Source organism: Ornithorhynchus anatinus, chromosome X1 (assembly GCF_004115215.2).
Source record: "Ornithorhynchus anatinus isolate Pmale09 chromosome X1, mOrnAna1.pri.v4, whole genome shotgun sequence".
In the NCBI taxonomy this organism is placed as follows: Eukaryota; Metazoa; Chordata; class Mammalia; order Monotremata; family Ornithorhynchidae; genus Ornithorhynchus; species Ornithorhynchus anatinus.
The window spans coordinates 76,576,674-76,596,095 of record NC_041749.1 but is presented as its reverse complement, the minus strand read 5'-3'; the positions used below and the strand labels follow the sequence as shown (position 1 = coordinate 76,596,095).

General features: G+C 41.3%; 1 protein-coding gene across 5 annotated transcripts in view; it reads right to left on the bottom strand.

The window, feature by feature from the left end:
• FAM120A (family with sequence similarity 120A) overlaps positions 1–19,422 on the bottom strand; it is a 104,282-nt gene that overhangs the window by 28,721 nt on the left and 56,139 nt on the right. For all 5 annotated transcript variants that reach the window (XM_029051013.2, XM_029051012.2, XM_029051010.2 and 2 more), the window contains 3 exons: positions 14,855–14,942; positions 13,482–13,706; positions 9,841–10,015 (listed from right to left, as the gene is read on the bottom strand). In XM_029051013.2, coding sequence (XP_028906846.1) covers positions 9,841–10,015; positions 13,482–13,706; positions 14,855–14,942 — 488 coding nt within the window. The remainder of the gene's footprint in view (positions 1–9,840; positions 10,016–13,481; positions 13,707–14,854; positions 14,943–19,422) is intronic.

Here is a 19,422-nt window from a genome sequence, read left to right as displayed (position 1 = left end):
TTTTGTCAGATTAACAGCTCCATACTGCATCTGGTTAAGCAATAAAAGATCAAAGCCCAGAGTGGAAAAAGTCCAAATGCCCTCAGCAATCTTAAAATCTAGAGGGGGAGATAGACATTAAAATCAATTACAGAGAGGAAGAAGAAAGAAAATGGGATACGTACATGAGACAGTGCTTAAATAATAGGGTATCTAAGATATATACATAGGTACAAAGACAGCTTGTGAATATTTAAGTACTTAGGTAGGCACAAGTGCCGGGTAGGTAGATGGGGGATATACACTGGGGGGAAGAGAAATTAACCAGGGAAAGCTTCCTGGAGGAGATGTTATTTCAGAAGGGTCTTTGAAGATGGGGAGAGCAGTGGTCTGATGGATTTGAATGGGGAGGGAGTTCCAGGCAGGGGGAAGGTATATGCAAGGTCATCTGTGGGAGGGAAGAAAACAGGCATATTGAGTTAGACAGCTGGAGAGGAACCAAGAGTGCGAGCTGGGAGGAGACAGTGGTAAGTAGGAGGAAGATTGTTGATGGAGTACCTCAAAACCAATGGTCAGGGATTTTGGCTCAATGAGAAGAAAAACAGGTAGCCATTTGAGGCTTTTGAGGAGTGGGGAATAAATGGACAGAATGACATTTGAGAAAATGATCTGGGAAGCAAGTAGAAGTATGGACTGGAGAGGGGAGGAACTGGAGGCAGGGAGAAAAGTGAGAAGGCTGATGCAGTAGTCACACTGAGATATAACAAGTGCTCAGACCAGCAGAGGAATGAGAAAGGGGAATAAAAAAGGGGGAGGGAGTAAATGGGTGAAGAAAGGAAATTACAGAAGAAAAAGAGCTGTAAAGCAGCAGCCTAAGCACTCAGGATTTTGTTATATTTGGAATGATGGGAAATCTTGCCCCTAAGATTTTCATATTTTTCTATCCTGATCTAGTTGGTCTTACTAATTAGTAATATCTTTTGACACTTGGATAGTTTGCCTGCCAGCTCTATGGGACAGATCTATGGAGGTAATCACGTTGTCCCATGTGGGCTCATAGTCTTAATCCCCATTTTACAGATGGGGGAACTGAGGCACAGAGAAGTTAAGTGGCTTGCCCAAGGTCACACAGCAGACAAGTGGCGGAGCTGGGATGAGAACCCACGTCCTCTGACTCCCAAGTTGTGCTCTTTCCACTAAGCCACGTTGCTTCTCTAGCTCAGAAGAAAATGGTTTTAGGTGCACCTAAAAAGTTTGGGTAATACTCTAATGATTCTTAAAGCTAAAATGAGTATCATCTTCCTTGATGGATTTCTTATACCTTGCATTGTTTATCCAGAAGTCAAAACCCTATTATTTAAATAGTTCAGCTATCCCTTTGTTTCAATGGCATTTACTGAGCGCTTCCTGTGTCCAGAGCACTGTGCTAAGAGCTTGGGAGAGTTCGATAGACAGAGTTGGTGGACACAGTCCCTGCCCATAAGGAACTTACAGTCTACAGGGGGAGACAGACATTAAAACAAATTGCCGATACGTACATAAGGATGGGATGAATATCAAGTGTTTACAGGGTACAGATCCAAGTGCATAGGCAACACAGATGGAAAGGGATTAGGGGTGGTGAGAGCTTAGTCGGGGAAAGCCTCTTGGAGATGTGATTTTAATCAATCAATCAATGGTATTTATAGAGTGCTCATTGTGTGCAGAGCACTGTATTAAGTTCTAGGGAGAGTACAGTACCACAGAGTTTGTAGACACGTTTCCTGCCCACCAGGAACTTGCAGTCTAGAGGAACTTACACTGTAAAAAAAAAAATCTACTCTGCCTGCTACAATACTCTCCATATTTTCCACTTGCTTTTTCTAAGCATTCTGGAATGGGGTAATTTTCTGATGAACCCTCCAGCAGATAGTGTTGCAAACAGAATTTCTTTGAGAGTTATTTTTCCCATTTCCCTTTAAATTAAAAGGCAAATTTGTTAGTGCAGATGCTCAAATCAGGAAACTTAAATCTTTGCCATCTAGTACCCTAGTGCATTAACATGTAGTAATATTAATTTTCTTTTTTCAACCTTTAGGCCAGAATTCTGGGAAACCCATCTGTACTCACATAAATACAATATTTAGCCAACACAGTAAATAGGGATTCATGATATAACAGCATGTGCAAATGAGGTTTTATTACTCACCTCCCATACTTTTCCATTTTCCTTTCATATTTTTTCTATAGCATGAATAAAAGAATGATTACTCAAGTACAAAGGCTTTGTTGGAAGGAAATAGTAATCCTCAATAGTTAAGCATTCTGCAGTAAAAATTCAGCAGGCCTCCTCCAAAAGCATTTCTTATTCATTCATATGAATACCATTTATTCAGTACCCACAGAATGCCTGGAATTATGCTACAGTTTTTCAAGTTCTTGTGAAATGAAACTGAGCATAAAAAATTACCCGATAAAAATACAATATAAATAAAACTGGAATAACCTCCAAAAAAATTACAGTAAAAGCTAAATGACTGTGAAAAAACACTTGTAATGATCTTTGAATTTTCATGCACATTAGCTAGGAGGATTAGTGCAGGTGATTTTGATGTAGTAAATCTCACATCTCCACCCTCCCAATATATCTTTACATGGATGCCCTACCAGCACCTCATGATCAACATATCTAAAACTGAGCTCCTCAATTTCCCTCCAAACTTTCCCATCACAGGTGACACCACCACTATCCTCTCAGTCTCTCAAGCCTAGTACTTTGAGATTACCTTTAAGGCCTCCCACTCTTTCAACCCCCTTATACAGTCTGTTGCCAAATCTTTCTGATGCTTGCTCCACAATATTTTCAGTATCTGCCCTTTCCTCTCCAACCAAACGGCCACTATGCTGGTCCAGACGCTTTTTATATCCTGGCTTGACTACTCCAGTTGATATTTCACTCTGCCTGGATAATTTTCTAAAATATCATTCTGCCCAGGACTCTACTCAAAACCCCCCAGTGGTTAGACATCCCTTTCTGTATCAAACAGAAACTCCTGACCATCAGCTTTAAAGCATTCAATCAGCTCAACCAGCTTGCTACTTATCCTTGCTCTTCTGCCCACTATACTCCCAAGTCACCTCTTCAGCCAATTTACTCATTGGGTCTTGTTCTCAAGATTCACCTGCCGCTGATCTCTTGCTCATGTACTGGGAGGAAATGGGTACAACATATTTTATGTGTATGATCCTCAGGAGCATTCTGGCACTCATTAAGTGACCCTCCAGCCCAAATTATGCCTACCTCTGGGCCCAGATGGCAGACTAGCCCTCAAGCTCTTACACCTCCAAATCTTCAGGAGCTCGCTGAAGGAATTCTTTAAATGAGTTGACAAGACTGCTACCAACCACCTTTGATAGGATTAAAGTGAGGTTCTCACTTCAATCAATTAATCATGTTTATTGAGTGCTTACTATGTACAGGGCACTGTACTAAGCATTTAGGAGAGTACAATATGACAGAATTAGGTTCCCTGCCTATAACAAGCTTACAGTCTAGAGGGGGAGGCAGACATTAATATCAATGAATAACTTATATTATTCAATTTAAAGATATGTACATAAATGCTTTGGGATTGGGGATGGGGCGAAAATCAAATGTCCAAAGATCACAGAATCAAGTGCATATACAAACTGCACTTCACGGTGCTCTAAGGTCAAAATCCCCACAGATAAGTTGTTGAGGTATTTGCTAAGTGCTTACTAGGAGCAAAGTACTGCTCTAAGCACTGGGGTAAATACAAGATGATCAGGTCAGAAACATTCCCTGTTCTATGCGGAGGAAGGATAACAGATACTCAACCCACATTTGACAGATGAGGATACTGAGGCACAGAGAAGTTAAGTGAATTACCCAAGGCCACACAGCAGGCAAGTGGCAGAGCCAGAACTGGAAACCAGGTCCTCTGAGTCTCAGGCACATGTTCTTTTTATTTAATTTTTTTATGGTATTTGTAAGGCATTCATTATGTACCAGTCATTGTACTAAGCGCTGGTGTGGATATGAGCTAATCAGAGTTGGACAGAGTGCATATCGTACATGGGGCTCACAGTATTAACTAGGAGCAGCATGGCCTAGTGGCAAGAGCATGGGCTTGGGAGTCAGAGGATGTGGGTTTTAATCCCAGCTCCGCCACTTGTCTGCTGTGTGATCTTGGGCAAGTCACTTAACTTCTCTGGGCCTCAGATACCTCATCTGTAAAATGGGAAGTACGACTGTGAGCCCCACATGGGACAACCTGATTACCCTGTATCTACCCCAGTGCCTAGCACATAGTAAGCGCTTAACAAATACCGTTATTATTATTATTATTATTATTAATCCCCATTTTACAGATGAGGTAACTGAGGCCCAGAGAAGTTAGGTAACTTGCTCAAGGTCACACAGCAGAAAAGTGGTGGAGCCAGGATTAGAATCAGATCCTTCTAATCCTGACTTTATGTCAGGAAAACAAGGGATCGAGCGTGCTGGGGGTCTGGGAGCAGGAGGAATACAAAGCAGCGAGTGAGGACCAGGAGGATGGGAGTAGGGATGGTTGAGGATCATTGGGGACGTGGTGGGGAGGAAATAATCATAGTGATATTTGTTAAGCGCTTACTATGTGCCAGAAACTGTACTAAGCACTGATAATATTGTCAAGGAGTGTTGGAACAGAGGGAAGGGCACCTGACCTCCACCCCTCCTCCAATCCTCAAAGAAGCTGGATTAGATTTCTTCTTTTGAACGCTGGCTGGAAAGGAGACACGTTCTGGAGAAATGGATTCTGGTTTTCCTCCCCCAACCCTGGCAATGACGAATTAATCAACCATCAGTATTTATTAAGTGTCTACCATATGCCTAGCACTCTAACAAGCACTTAGGAAAATACAATGGAATGAGTAGATAGAAGACAGAATGACAGAGCAGGTCAGGGGAGCGGACCGGGTGGAGCCTAGCAGGGACTGAGCAGGATCAACATGACAGGGCAGGGCTTTTTGAGCCCCGACTGAAGGTCAGGTTGGGGACTTGGGTACGTGGAAACCACACTCCCTCCAAATCGTGCTTCCTGGACACCACACCCACTTAAAGCTCCACCCTAACTTCACCGTTACATACAAAATCGAAAGTTGGTAACCCTGGCTGCAATCCCAAGCAGCTATCAATGTTTAAGTGTATGTTTGAGCGCACAGGAAAGTAGGAGATCCTGGTAGCTCTCAGTGAATACGAGAGATGAAAAACTTTTGAAAATTGTAGTAGTGTGGCCTAGTGGACAGAGCACAGGCCTGGGAGTCAGTAGGACCTGGATTCTAATCCTAACTCTATTTGCCTGCTGTGTGACCTTGGGCAAGTCATTCAACTTCTCTTTGTCTCAGTTATCTCATCTGTAAAATGGGGATTAAGACTCTGAGCTCCTTGTAGGAGGACATCCTCCAGACATACAAATCTACATCTCTGCCCCTGTCCTCTCCCCCTCCCTTCAGGCTCGCATCTCCTCCTGCCTCTAGGACGTCTCTACCTGGATGTCTGCTCGCCACCTAAAACTCAACATGTCCAAAACTGAGCTCCTTATCTTCCCTCCCAAGCCCTGTCCTCTTCCTGACTTCCCTATCACTGTGGATGGTATGACCACCCTTCCCATCTCTCAAGCCCACAACCTCGGTGTCATCTTTGACTCAGCTCTCTCATTCACTCCACACATCCAATCCGTCACTAAGGCCTGCCGGTCTCACCTTTATAATATCGCCAAGATCCGCCCTTTCCTCTCCACCCAAACGGCTATCTTACTGGTACAGGCTCTCATAATATCCCGGCTGGATTATTGTGTCAGCCTTCTCTCTGATCTCCCTCCCTCCTGTCTCTCCCCGTTCCAGTCTATTCTTCATTCCGCTGCCCGGCTCATCTTCCTGCAGAAACACCCTGGTCATGTCACTCCCCTTCTTAAAAACCTCCAGTGGTTGCCTATCAACCTCCGCACGAAACAAAAACCTCTCACTCTAGGCTACAAGGCTCTCCATCACATTGCCCCCTCTTACCTCTCCTCCCTTCTCTCTTTCCACTGCCCACCCCGCACGCTCCGCTCCTCTGCCGCCCACCTCCTCACCGTCCCCTGTTCTCGCCTATCCCGTCGTCGACTGCTGGGCCACGTCCTCCCGCTGTCCTGGAATGCCCTCCCTCCTCACCTCGGCCAAACTAATTCTCTTCCCCTCTTCAAAGCCCTACTGAGAGCTCACCTCCTCCAAGAGGCTTTCCCAGACTGAGCTTCCCCTTTTCCCTCTGCTGCCTCTCTACCCACCCCCCCTTCACCTCCCCTCAGCTAAGCCCCCTTTCCCCCCATTTCCCTCTGCTCCTCCCCCCTCCCTTCCCCTCCGCTCAGCACTGTGCTCGTCTGCTCATTTGTATATATTTTTATTACCCTATTTATTTTGTCAATGAGATGTACATTCCCTTAATTCTATTTATTGCTATTGTTTTAATGAGATGTACATCCCCTTGATTCTATTTATTGCTACTGTTTTTGTCTGTCTCCCACGATTAGACTGTAAGCCCGTCAATGGGCAGGGACTGTATCTGTTGCTGATTTGTACATTCCAAGCGCTTAGTACAGTGCTCTGCACATAGTAAGCGCTCAATGAATACTATTGAATGAATGAATGAATGTAGGACAGGGACTGTGTCCAACCTGAGTAGCCTGTTTCCACTCTGGTGCTTAGTACAGTGCCTGGCACATAGTAAGCACTTAATAAATATCACAATTATTACTGTTATCATTATTACAATTGCTGTTCATGAGTGCTTACAGTGCTTAAACAACATCGGCTTCAAATTTCTTCCCAGTTTACCATGTATTTTACTTATCTGTTCATGTTTAGCAACATTCATTCATTCATTTAATCATATTTATTGGGCGCTTACTGTGTGCAGAGCACTGTACTAAGCTCTTGGAAAGTGCAATTCAACAATAAGGGTAAAAGCAGTTGGGACTAAATGCACTGTTCTGATATTCTTTTATTAAACATGAAAAACTTGAAAAGTAATACATGTATAGCATAACTAAATTCTGGCACGTTTCAGCTACAATCAAGTCTAAATTATAGAGCAAGTAATCACGGCTCCATTGTAAGTGGGCATCTAACTTGTAAGACTTACTGGCTTAAGAGCAACAGGATATCTTTCACTTCTGGAGCACTGGCAGAGAACTGAACCATTAACCAGTTGCTGAAGGTGTGTGGCCTCGTCAGCCCATGATGATAAGAGCCTGGAAGATTCAGCGCTATAAAGCTTCAAAATGTAATTTCTTGAAAGACCTGGGACCACCCAAGTATGTCTCACACCCTGCCCTTACAGGGGTCTTTCTACAAGTCAGCTTCCTCCCTTCCACAATTCTTTAACTGCAGCAGAAGCAACTCCTCTCCTATAGAAAATCCCACAACTTTCAGGATAGCTTTGATTCAACTCAGTTAAGTCTTACTTCAGGCCAGGAAAGGAAAGGAAGCAATCCATGAATCCCTCTCCCTACCTTGACAGGCTGGGTATTCACACTCCAGTTAGCCCTTTTGGGAATCTACCTACCAGTATTCACCTCCCCATGGTCATCCTGTCCAGGCAGGTAAGCCCCACTTTCTGAACCATCAGTGGGGAAACATTACAGTCACCCAACTCCTCAGTTTTAGGGATCCCTTCAGAGTTTGCTCTAACCTGGCAAAGTCGAGCTCAAAGAGCTCCAGTTCAAGTTTGGGATTCCCAGCAGGAACTGTGGAAGGAAGTGGTAGAGGAAGTGCTTAATAAGAGCTATATCTAATGGCAGAGAGGGTTGCCATTAAGATATTTCATTAAGATATTTACCCTTCAAGTCCTAATGTGTGCTGGCATACATTGAGGGTCACATTAGGATGGAATGCCAAATTATAAATCATATTTCAGAATTGGTGCACCACTATGTTTGGACAATAAGCCCCAAAACGTCAAGACAACATATTAACCTTTACCATAAAAACTACATGGAGACAAAGATTTTCACTGGCAAAACAAGACTAAGCTGTCATTGAATGTGGCCTCAGATCCAACTAAAGAGTAATGGTCTACAGAATGGTGGTCTGGTCAACCCTCTAGTTGTACAACTCTGAATTAGCTACTGATGTCATATTTGGTCTTTTGAATAGTTTCCTAAGTGTTACTTATGAACACCACAGGACATGACATTCTGGGTCAGATTAATATAGTTCATCCGACTCAATATTCTGCCTCCAACAGTGGCACGAAAAGACACTTAGAGAAAAAGTTTGAGAGTCACCCTCACTGACACTCAAAGTCCATTATGGGCCCCTCATTCAAGAATCTATTTAAATCCCAATATTGAGGCCTCTAACATCCTTCACTGTCCAGGATGCAGTCAGGCTTTGGCTGCAAAACAACCTCACATTTGTAGAACAGATAGCAGTACAATACCAAAGCAGCACCTGCACGGTGAACTAAAAGGAGCAGTTTACACCTAGGGTTTGGAAGAAGACACACTTCAGGGAAGTGTTGGAGGACGACTTTTAATGATGAAGTCTGGGGAATGAAGCTAGGGAACAAACACAGCAGAAGACAAACGTGGCATCAGCAATAAAAATGGAAAGACCTTTTTTTCTGAGCAAACGTATAGAGGCAGCCACAGAGCTAATTTGGCTGAGCCACAAACCTAGGAATAATATTTAACTATTCACACCATTCTTTTCGGTTGGACAGTGATCTTAATCTGTAAAATTAATTTTGAATCCGAAGGGCAGTGATATATAGCCAGTAAAAACAAAAAAGCCTTCAGAATTACAAGTTTTACCAAAATAAAGGCAATTAATGAAGTTCGGGGCCTCAACAATGTCACATCCATATTCCATTTACTACCTTACAATGTATTTAGGTAAAAAATGAAACTGCTTCCTAGAGTTTCCAAGAATTTTGAGAGTTTAAAGCCCAAGTTTAAAAAACATTCCCCTCCCCTTTCAGGTTATAAATCAAATACTAAGCACATTTATGTTAGAGAACCTCAGACTCTTACCAAATAACCTCATGTACTATTTATGAACAAAATATTTTGTTTTCAGTTCATGCTGATAGATTTTAAAATAGTCTATTTTCTAGTCATCTTATTTGTGTTTTACACTCAACAGCCTTAAAATCCATAGACACTAGCAAATTAAATTCCTGGAATGGAGTGGCCTCATGGCAATCAAGGGATGGAAAATGTTAATGACTCATGATTAAAATCAGCACTTCATGAAACACTTTCCTGTCTCATCCTGTCTCCCATCAAAATGGTGTCTCTCAATCACTGGACTGTACACAAATTACAAGCACAACTAGGGAAAATGACTATGATTGTGTTAATATTTGCTATTACTTCAAAGCTTTATGGAGGGACACACCTTAAAATATCACAAAATTAAGTAACCAGGATAATAGCAGTCACTTTCCCCTTGATCATTTTTTTAAAAATAGGCATTTTCCAGCTCACATGGAAAAAAATATACATCGAGTCCTAATACACTGGATTGAAAAAAAAAGACAGGGAAATCAAACACCAGAAAATGCATTTATCATGTCCACGCACTTCAAACTACAAATTTCACATTTTTGGGCTTATATTCATAAAATTGCCTTAAAAATCATATAGTCAAATAAAAAGCCCATTACTCTTGCATTATTTCCTACAAACCATTAAATCTGGCACTTTGGCCCTTTTAAAATGTCATGTTATAATACTAGAACCTAACTGTTAATTGAGTAATCTCTTCTAAAACTTGTGAAAATGCACAAAAGATCATGAGGTACTGAAGAAAACAAACAATGGATTTTACAGTACATACATTCTGGTGGAAGTCTGTTCTTTCTAAAAGCAAGTCTTTCAGTTTTCTTTCTGCTTTCTGCCAAACTAAACAGGACTCCGTAAACATACTGACGAACTGGCCTATAAAGCAGAGCAGCAGGAGGCAGGTCTTTGTTGGCTTCATCTTCAATAGAAACAGCAATTTTGATTTCACCCTTTGCATGGAAGAAAGCAGAATAATATTGCACATTTTTCATTTTGAATTTACAAAGGGTACAGAAATATACGGTATAATCCTGCTTTAAAACATTTCCATCCTTATTTGAATGAAATAATTTGAAAATGAATCAATATTAAATAAGAGTTTGTTTAAAAATTTGCGATTGAAAACGTTCTGAAATCTTAAAATAAGCTGTCACCTATTAAAAATCCATGTAGCTGATTACTAGTCTTTGTAATAGCTGTAAACAATTTAAGAACTAAGCCACAGAATTTTAAAATTTCAGAAACAGTTCCAAAAAGAATTCAGAAATGGGAGGAAATATTATGATCAACTAAAATATTAGAAATATTATTAATATATGTTATTGTACAAATCATTTTAAACTTTGTTTACTTTAGGAAATTGAGTGTTTAATTCTGGGCTTCCTGAGAAGTTCTGACTTGCAGTCTATTTAGCTATTCCCTCCTATCACAAATTATCCCTGCATTAAAAATGACCTCCTTAAGACAAATTCTCTGAAAAATCATAACTGTGCATTTTAATCATGCTCTTTATTAGTTTTGTGGACCTAATTTCTATTATGTTTTCTAGGATTATATCTGTATGTATACTATCAATACTGTATCAGTTATTGCTCTTTTAGCTGAAAACCATTCAACCTTGATGCACAAAAATTAGTAATAGCAATCAATCAACCGTGTTTATTGAGCGCTTACTACCAAAAGAAATGGGCCCATCAAGAGTACCATGTAGCCCTCAAATTCTATCAGGGTACCATTTTTCAAATATGAATAGCGCTAATTGGAGTGTGATTGGGCAGGGAATGTGTCTACCGAGTGTGTCATACTCTCCCAAGCACTTAGTACAGTACTCTGTACACAGTAAGCACTCAATAAATACCACTGACTGATAATCAGGGTATAGTCACCATGAGCAACTGGTTGCAGAGTGTATTCAGCCCCTGCTGGTCAATTAGATCCAGACATGCCAGTATTCCCAACAACAGAGACATTGCTCTCTGACTGCACAAGAGGGGAAAAAGGAGAAGAGGGAATAACGTGCCTGGCCCACTTACCAACCAGATGCTCCAGCCCCTTCCTATTCACCCAAACTTCTTGGTGTTTAGCTACAGCGTTTTCACATTTCAGCAATTAAACAAGTTAGCATATTTTCTAGTTTATTTATGCCATACTATAATTGAAGAGGAAAAGCCTGCCATTTTCATTGCATACTGTACAATAATTGTGGTATTTGATAAGTGCTTACTATGTGTCAAGGGCTGGGGTAGAACAAGACGGCGGGTCCCACATGGGGTGCACAGTCCAAGTAGGAGGGAGAACAGGTATTGAACCCCCATTTTGCAGATGAGGGAACTGAAGCACAGGGAAGTTAAGTGACTTGCCCAAGGTCACACAGAATGTAGGTGGCAGAGATGGGATTAGAACCCAGATCCTCTGACTCCCAGGCCTGTGCTTTCCACTAGGCCAAGCTGCTTCTCTGAATGTATTGTGAAATAGTTTATGTATGCATATTCTATATGTGTATATTGAATGTATTGTGAAATATGCTATTATTTCTTCCCAAATACAATTTTTCTCTCAGTTATTCCTAAATTTCACATTTTTAGCAGTAAGGCTTCTCCAGTATTGTGGGATAAAATGCTATTTGTATAAAATTTGAATTTATTCTTGGGCAGCTGGTTATGTAAACCATATGGTGAGCTCTTATAACCCTCTTTTAAAAACACATTTGATTGGTTTGGCATGTGTTAGACTGCTTTGAAAATCATTTATTTGAGGTGGTCATTCTGGTAAATACCCTTCTTTAAATCAAGAATTTTTCCACAAATAGATCCCTTTAGAAAATGAAAGATAGCTTGCTTTATCTCATCTAAAAAGTGCCTTACCAAAATAATTTTAGAAATAGGGCATTACATAACTCACAGAAAACAGCATAATCAATTGACATTAAGTTCCTTTGCTGGTTTAAGCAACACACTTGGACATGGTATAACACTTGAGTGCACAATGTGCTTAACTGATTAATCTGATACAACTTGGAGGCTGGAAAGAAACTGATGTCTCCAAGAGTATATAGTGAAGAGTTGGCTATCTCCTTTTTTAGAGAGCATATATAATAAATAGATATGTCTTATGCGTATAAGACATAATAGCTTTCAAAACAATCTTAGACTTCTCTTTTTCAAAGGAAATTGAAGTTTAAAAACCTTTCATCTTAAAAGGGCATTGCACATACCAATATTACATATATATACATGTATACATGTGTGTGCACACACACATATATGATGTCTAATGAACTGGTGATACTCAAGGCAATTGCAATTAAAGGAACAGTTGGTGGGTAGCTAAAAAAAAATGAACGGCACTAGTCTAAACATCCTTCTAGATTTAAAAATTAAGCAGGAATGGTGAATCAGCACTTTGAAAAGTTGCCTTTCCTACGAGCAACTTCGAGGAATAGGCGCATTTTTTTCCATTCATCTACTATAATAGTCGCATATAGATTTCAAATGGGATTAAAAATACAGAAAGAGCAGCAATTTCTTGATTTTGTGAGGTCCAGGAGCACAAATGCTGTTGAATAGCAATGTTCCTATAGTACAATCTCTTGATGTTACACATTACTCACAAATCAAATCTTCATGACATGTTTAGTCGCTTAGATTTTTTTGTATTGAGGACCTAGGAACGTATATTCCTATATGAAGAAAACTAATGTTCAAAGTTAATGATGAAATTTAAAAGCACAAAGATCTAAAATTAAAATTCCTTCAAAATACTTTTACATTCCGAATATGTACTCAGGCAGGCTATTTGGCAGGCTACTCATAACTCAAAATTCTTCATTTGGGTGAAAAGAAACTTATATTTCCTAATTTGCCACATGTTTACCATTGATGTTGAAACACCGCAAGAATCCATTTCTTGCACTTAAATCACAAAAACCATTCTTATCAAGCAATGAAATGAACGTACAAAAGTACACGGGGCATAAGTTTCCAAAAGTCGGAAATTCAGGTATTTCTAAAAATTCCTATATTGATTCTGTATCAGAAAGCCATTAAAATATCATACCTCAAGCACAGTACATCAATGTGGTGTAGAAAATTTGAAAATGTGAAAACATCTGTTAAACCCCAAGAAATCAGAAAATGATGCTTGTGATCGTGATACCGTTAAACTATATGGAAGAATAACTTTCTGCTCACACCACCAGTAAATGGAGTGGTCTACAGCTGCTTTACGATATTCAGGAAGGGGAAGGTTGGCATTTCATACTGTCGATTCCATTCGTTCACCAGGAAAACAGAGTTTCGCTCTTTGATTAAGTTACTTTCAGCATACATTCTGTTGATGCCTTTAGGAAGTAATGGAAAAAGTATAGTTGTCCATAAAACCACCTACTCTAGTGACAGACTACAGTTTAGATAATACCTTAGTTAGGATATGAAAGATGTAGGGATACATCAACCCCTTCTTATGCCTATGTTCCGCCACTCTCAAGACTTCAGGAGCTACAGGAGGTAATGGAGGCGTGGTAATATCCATATGATTCCTGGTGGGCATTGACAATAGGCATGGGATTTGTGCAGTATTGGCTGGGTTCCCTTTAGCTTCAGCTGCCTGGCTTCCTGAAGAGGCAATAGAGGAACCTTCAGCCTGCAAGGTAACGTATGAAGGAAAAGGAAAAAAAAATACATTGCCTTAAATTTGTACAGTAGACATGCATAAGGACTTTTTAAAAAAGCATCTAAAATGTTCTCATCTACGCTTTTGCCCCCTCGGTTCAAATTCCATAATATCCAAACTCAACCACTGGCTTTGTGAACTTGGGCAAATCATTTCAATGCTCTGTGCCTCAATTCTCCCATCTGTAAAATAGGGGTAATACCTCAAAGGGATGTTGCGAGTATTACAATGAGATAATACAAGGGAAAATGTTTTGACATATAGGTGCCAAACAAACAGGTTATTATTAAGGTGCTTTTCAATATCATCATTAGCGACAGCAATTAAGCAGTTGAAATGTAACAGCATTAAGTGATGACCTACTGATATTCTGTTCTAGTTAGAAAGTTATGTTTAGATCTCAGTCAACCTTGAAAGGTAAAATATCCCCACCTGGCCAGCACGCCACAACTCTGATCCATTCCCCTAAACAAGTGGGGATATACCCGGGTGGCAATGGGTGCCTTATCTGCATTGCCGATCATTAACAATGGTTTGGAATCCTTTCAAATCTTTGACTCACCAGGATCCAGAGGCTTACCATGGCACCAGGTGGCTCCTGGGGACGGTTTACCCCCATCCCATGGCTCTGAGACCTTCTCCATCCCCCATCTCACAGCTCCAGGAAGCTCCCAAACCCCGCATATCTGGGGGCAGTTTTGCAGGGTATGCTATGGCCCCGAATCTGGAGGACTGGCAGGAGCACTGCCATTACACGGGAGCCAAACCAAAAGGGGATTTTAGAGCTGACAAAGAGACAGTGTAAGAGAGCATGCTCGTATCAATAATCCACAAAAATTCCATTTCTTCAAAGGATTCCATAAACATAAAGGAAGAAGGGTAGAAGCAACCACTGAGCAGCTCTTCATTCGTATAACAGAATGATCAGAGCAGGTGGGCCTTGTGGGACACAGGAAGGAATGAGGAGAGAAGAAAAGCTTTTCTTGCCAACTGCTATATTACTGATTGATACTTTGAGGAAAAAAAACGGTGCATCTTCTCTTTAAATAGATTACTAATACATATGATGCAAATGATTCAGATCTTTTGATTTTTAAAAAATATTCTGGTTGGGCTACCTTAAATTGGTCTCCTGAATCTCCACGAGCTTGATTTTCTGACTGGTTTCCTGTCTTCTCCCAGCTAACTTTGTTCCCCCTGACATGACTAAATACAAAAAGAAGATTATTAGTACAAAATGTATATGACCATGCAGCCTAAGAAAGTTTGATTTTTATCTACAACAGCTCTCATTTTAAAATCCTCTATAAAATTATAACTTGATAAAAGTCCTATTTCGGTCAAACAATGGGCTGTAATTTAAAAACCAATTTAATAGGATTTTTTCTTACTCTACTACATCCAATAGGCATACTGGAATGGGGGCAATATCAATGGAGAGAATTATGAATGGTTTTCAGTACCTTCACTGACAATTACCTGCAACAGTAGTATTTCTTAAGAGTGTAACTAGATTTCTGAGTTTTGGGACCCAAGAGAAAATATTCTTTTGAAAACAGCAGTACAAACTTTGCTTCAGAGTTTTAGTTTAGAGTGAAGCTTCAGTTAGAACTCTGTGTCACTGATATGGTGAAAGATGTCCTTCTGCTTTTATTTTTAATATCCAGACATTTCTTACCTTTAAAATTGTATTTCTGTTCTGCTTAGCATTTCTCTCATGATGAAAATATATTGAGCCTGACCCTGCCCACTGTGTAGGGGAAAAAAGGGCTGATTTATGTTCATGTAAGCATCCCTGGGCAGACATAATCGGGGAGGGGCAGGAGAACGTGTTTGAGCCCATCGCCGTCCGGCGACTGCCCAGCATAGAGGCATTATATTATGTCTTTGCATGGGGGATGTTTCTATGGCTCAGGATGGAACACGAGGGCTGAGGGTGAAGCAGGATGCATGCGTTTCCCACGACACTGCTCGCAGTAAGATTGCCATCGGTCCCCTCTCCCTTCAAAATCTTCTCAACCCTCTTCAAAAGAGGTGAGATAACTGGTAGCAAAGCAAGAGTCAGCACAAGGAGCTGCCACAGGTGGTGATTTTCTACCTAAAAATAAGGGAGGGAGTGGAGGAAGGATACTTTCCTCACCACTGCTTCTCTTCAGGGTGTGCTAATGTTCCTTTGGGGATTTAAGATGGAAGAACAGGGATCATTAATGATAGCAAAATGCAAGGGTAGAGGAAGGTAACGTAAACGTTACTCCTGTTTGGAAGCAAAGCTCACTCACAGTTGAGGCAAGCTAGTTTTTTCTGGCTAAGTCATTTCGACTAGAACTTCGACTAGTCAGAAAGCATTTTAGTCACCTTGCTTCACTGTCAGATTGAACCAAATAAAAATGCCTAATACTTCTGGCCCCCTAAATGTTTTTTGCTTTCAGTTAAACATGATCATTAAGCCTAGATTACAAGGTTTTACTTCTTTAATAACTGGTTGTAGTTTTTAAGTACAAATGCATTTACCCAGTAATCCAGTGCCTTTAAAATTGAATGTCTGGTTACTTTGGACCTTTGCAAGTGAGTAAATGAGGTCACCAGAACTCAGTCCCATTTTCCTGACCAGGACCCCAAACTCCCAGACTAATTCAGAAATGGTGCTGGGAGTGTGCATGCAAATCTCTTCCTCCGCTGGCTCCCCCTCTATGCTAAGGAAGGAAAAAAATAAGGCCGTACTGTCTTGGCACAATAAGGAAGGTAGGACTGGTGGTCAGTGGAGGTTGAGCTGAGGTCTACCAGATTTCAGAAACAGCTGGGTTCAGCAGATGTTCCAGAAAAGTGGTTGAAGGGATCACACTGACCTCCTCCAAAGAATATCAAATATAAATTATATGTGGATAGGGCTCAGTCTCAAACTAGATCTATGAGATATTTTTATGACATTACTATGCTGACCGTAGACAGCTGAAATCTCAAACAGTGCTCTGCACACAGTAAGCGCTCAATAAATACGACTGAACGAATTAGGCAATGCCTTGAATTGGCACAAATTTAAAACAGTGCACCATAGGCTTATTCATACAAAATAACAGAAAATGAAAAAATTATATTGTTTAATTGCTATGATTTACATAATATACCTGGAATATTTACAAAGTTATCAAGATACAAGGACTCTGAATATATAACAGGATCCAATTTTTGAGCCACTCAGTGGAATGAAAAACTGAGGTTACCAGCGTAAGAGTGCTACACAAACTTTCTATTTTGCTCTGGCAATGTCTGGCCCATCAAAACTACTGGCCAGTTGACAGGTTGAGACTCATTCTATGCTCTATTCACTCTCATTCTATTCTTGTCCTTATTAGCTCAGCCTCAATACTTATCTGCCTCTTCCATCATGTACAGGGAGAAAGGTCTCACACCCAAACCTTACTCCTAATAAGGCCAGATAACATCTTTGGAAGCATGGAGGAAAGGGCAGAGATCATATTCTGGAGGTAGCTAAGTGCCTCTGAGTCTTCAGTGAACCCACCGCTTTAATGGACTCCCCTAGTAGCAGCTGAGTTCTCTTTGGCATGAGAAACCCGACCCAGTGAGTCTCAGAAGGCTGAAGGGAATTGTGGCGAGGAGGTAGACATGGGGAGAAGGGTCAGAAAGAAGCCTGGCAGTTGGTACTAACTGCCAGATATTCCTCCCAGAAGAGGTCAAGCAGTTGATACCAACGGCCAGATACTTCTCCCAGAAGAGGTCAAGGACAGTTCTTACCCCCATTCAGCTATTCCTGCAATGCTACTGAGATTTTAAACACGCAAACTGAAAACTTAAAAATACACTTGGTTCGGCCAGAATATGTGTTTTCACTAAACGTCTGGATAAAATGTGACAGAATTAGGGTATGCTCTTCTGACAATATGCATCTGCCTGGGCCCAGCAAGAGACACTGCTGGGAGAAACAGCTGTGCACAAGCACGCACACAGTGTCATTCCAGATGAGTATTTCAATGTGACTTTCCTTTAACACGGGGATCTCTGCAAGAACATAACAATGCACTAAAGAGCTGGATGTATGACCTTAGCTCAGAAAATACCTGGCCTACCCTTTTTTGGGGGTCCTTTCTTAACACTGAATTTCCACTGTAAATGTTGGTGGGCTACATGTTTGGTCCAGGAGTCATTTTTGTCATTTCTACCAAGTAGGACATTTAGGGACCCTGACAGTGTTGAGTGGGTTGGATATTGAAGGATCTGTTCTTTAGGACTCCTGCAGTTTGGGATTCTAACTTCAGAATTTAGGGTGCAACTTCAGCCCAGTCCTGCAGTGGAGACAAATCCTCTAACGCTGCCTCTTGCTTCCGAGGGGAGAGCAGACAATCACTGTGCTGCCCAACTGGGTCCCCTACTCCAGACACTCCCCCAGATTATTCGTGCTTGCCTTCTTGGATTTTTAAGTCTCTCTTGCTTTTCTAGAAGCTGATGGCAGGAATTCACTTATCCTTTCTTTTGGGTCCTTCCTCATTCCTTGACTCACCACTGTTCTCCTGTATGTACCCCAACACTTTCCTGTAGCATTTACCCATAGAGGCTAGGGGACAGAGTTGTGAGATTTCCACTGCACCGCAGGGATGAAGGGGAGCTGACAACCCCAGCTCTCTCCACGCATGCATTATCTGTAGCTACAGCTCCCTGAATAGTGCAGAGCTCGAGTGTTGAGTTCCCATTCAGAAGGAACTGTCATCTACACTTGCTCTTTAGCCAAAAAGTGGTAGTTAGGGTTCCTCAAGGAACACCAATCAATCATGTGTGCAGAACCCTAAGTGCGTGACAAAGTACAATGGGGTTATCTGTGTTCCCAAGGAACTTACTGGGTTGACATGACTTTTTTCATGCAATTTGTTAGGTGTTTTCTATGTGCCAGTCACTGTACTAAGTGCTGAGCTAGATACAAGCTAATCAGGTTGGACACAGTCCATGTTCCATATAGGGCTCACAGTCTGAATCCCCATTTTATGGATGAGGTCACTGAGGCTCAGAGAAGTTAAATGACTTGCCCACAGTCACATAGCAGAGATAACTGGTGGAGCTGGGATTAGAGCCCAAGTCCTTCTGACTCCTAGCCCGTGCTTTACCTACTAGATCACACTGCTTCTATGTTAAAATGAATCAGGGAAGGCCTCCTGGAGGAAGTGGGATGCCAGGAGGATTTTTGAAGACAGGGAGAGCTGTAGTAAGGCAGACTCATTGGAGGGGAGGGGTTCCAGGCATGCGGGTTGGTGACTGAAGTGTTGAGAGCAGGGTTCGGTTAGGCGAACTTGGATGGATCAAAAGGCTCTTAATGGAGCCTTTAAACCAATGGTTAAGTTTCTGTCTGATGAAGAGAGATGGGTAGCTGCCTGGTGAGCCTACGAGGGCTTGTATGGCAGGCTTCTCTGGATACTGAGGTGGAGATGCTCACTAGATAGGCGGGGAGGGGACTCGACAGAAACAACACTCTCTCTGCAGCTCATCTTCCTCTTTCCCAGAGGTGCTCATACACAGGTGAGGCTGGGAATCCAACAGGTTTTTAGAAAACAAACATTGTCACTTCCTTAAAAAAACCCTCCCAATCTTGTTGGGAAAACTCTGAAGCTGCATATTATAGGAATTCCATTTCCGCATTACTTGTCAGTGGCTGTTGGCACCCCTCTCCTGCAGCAAATCA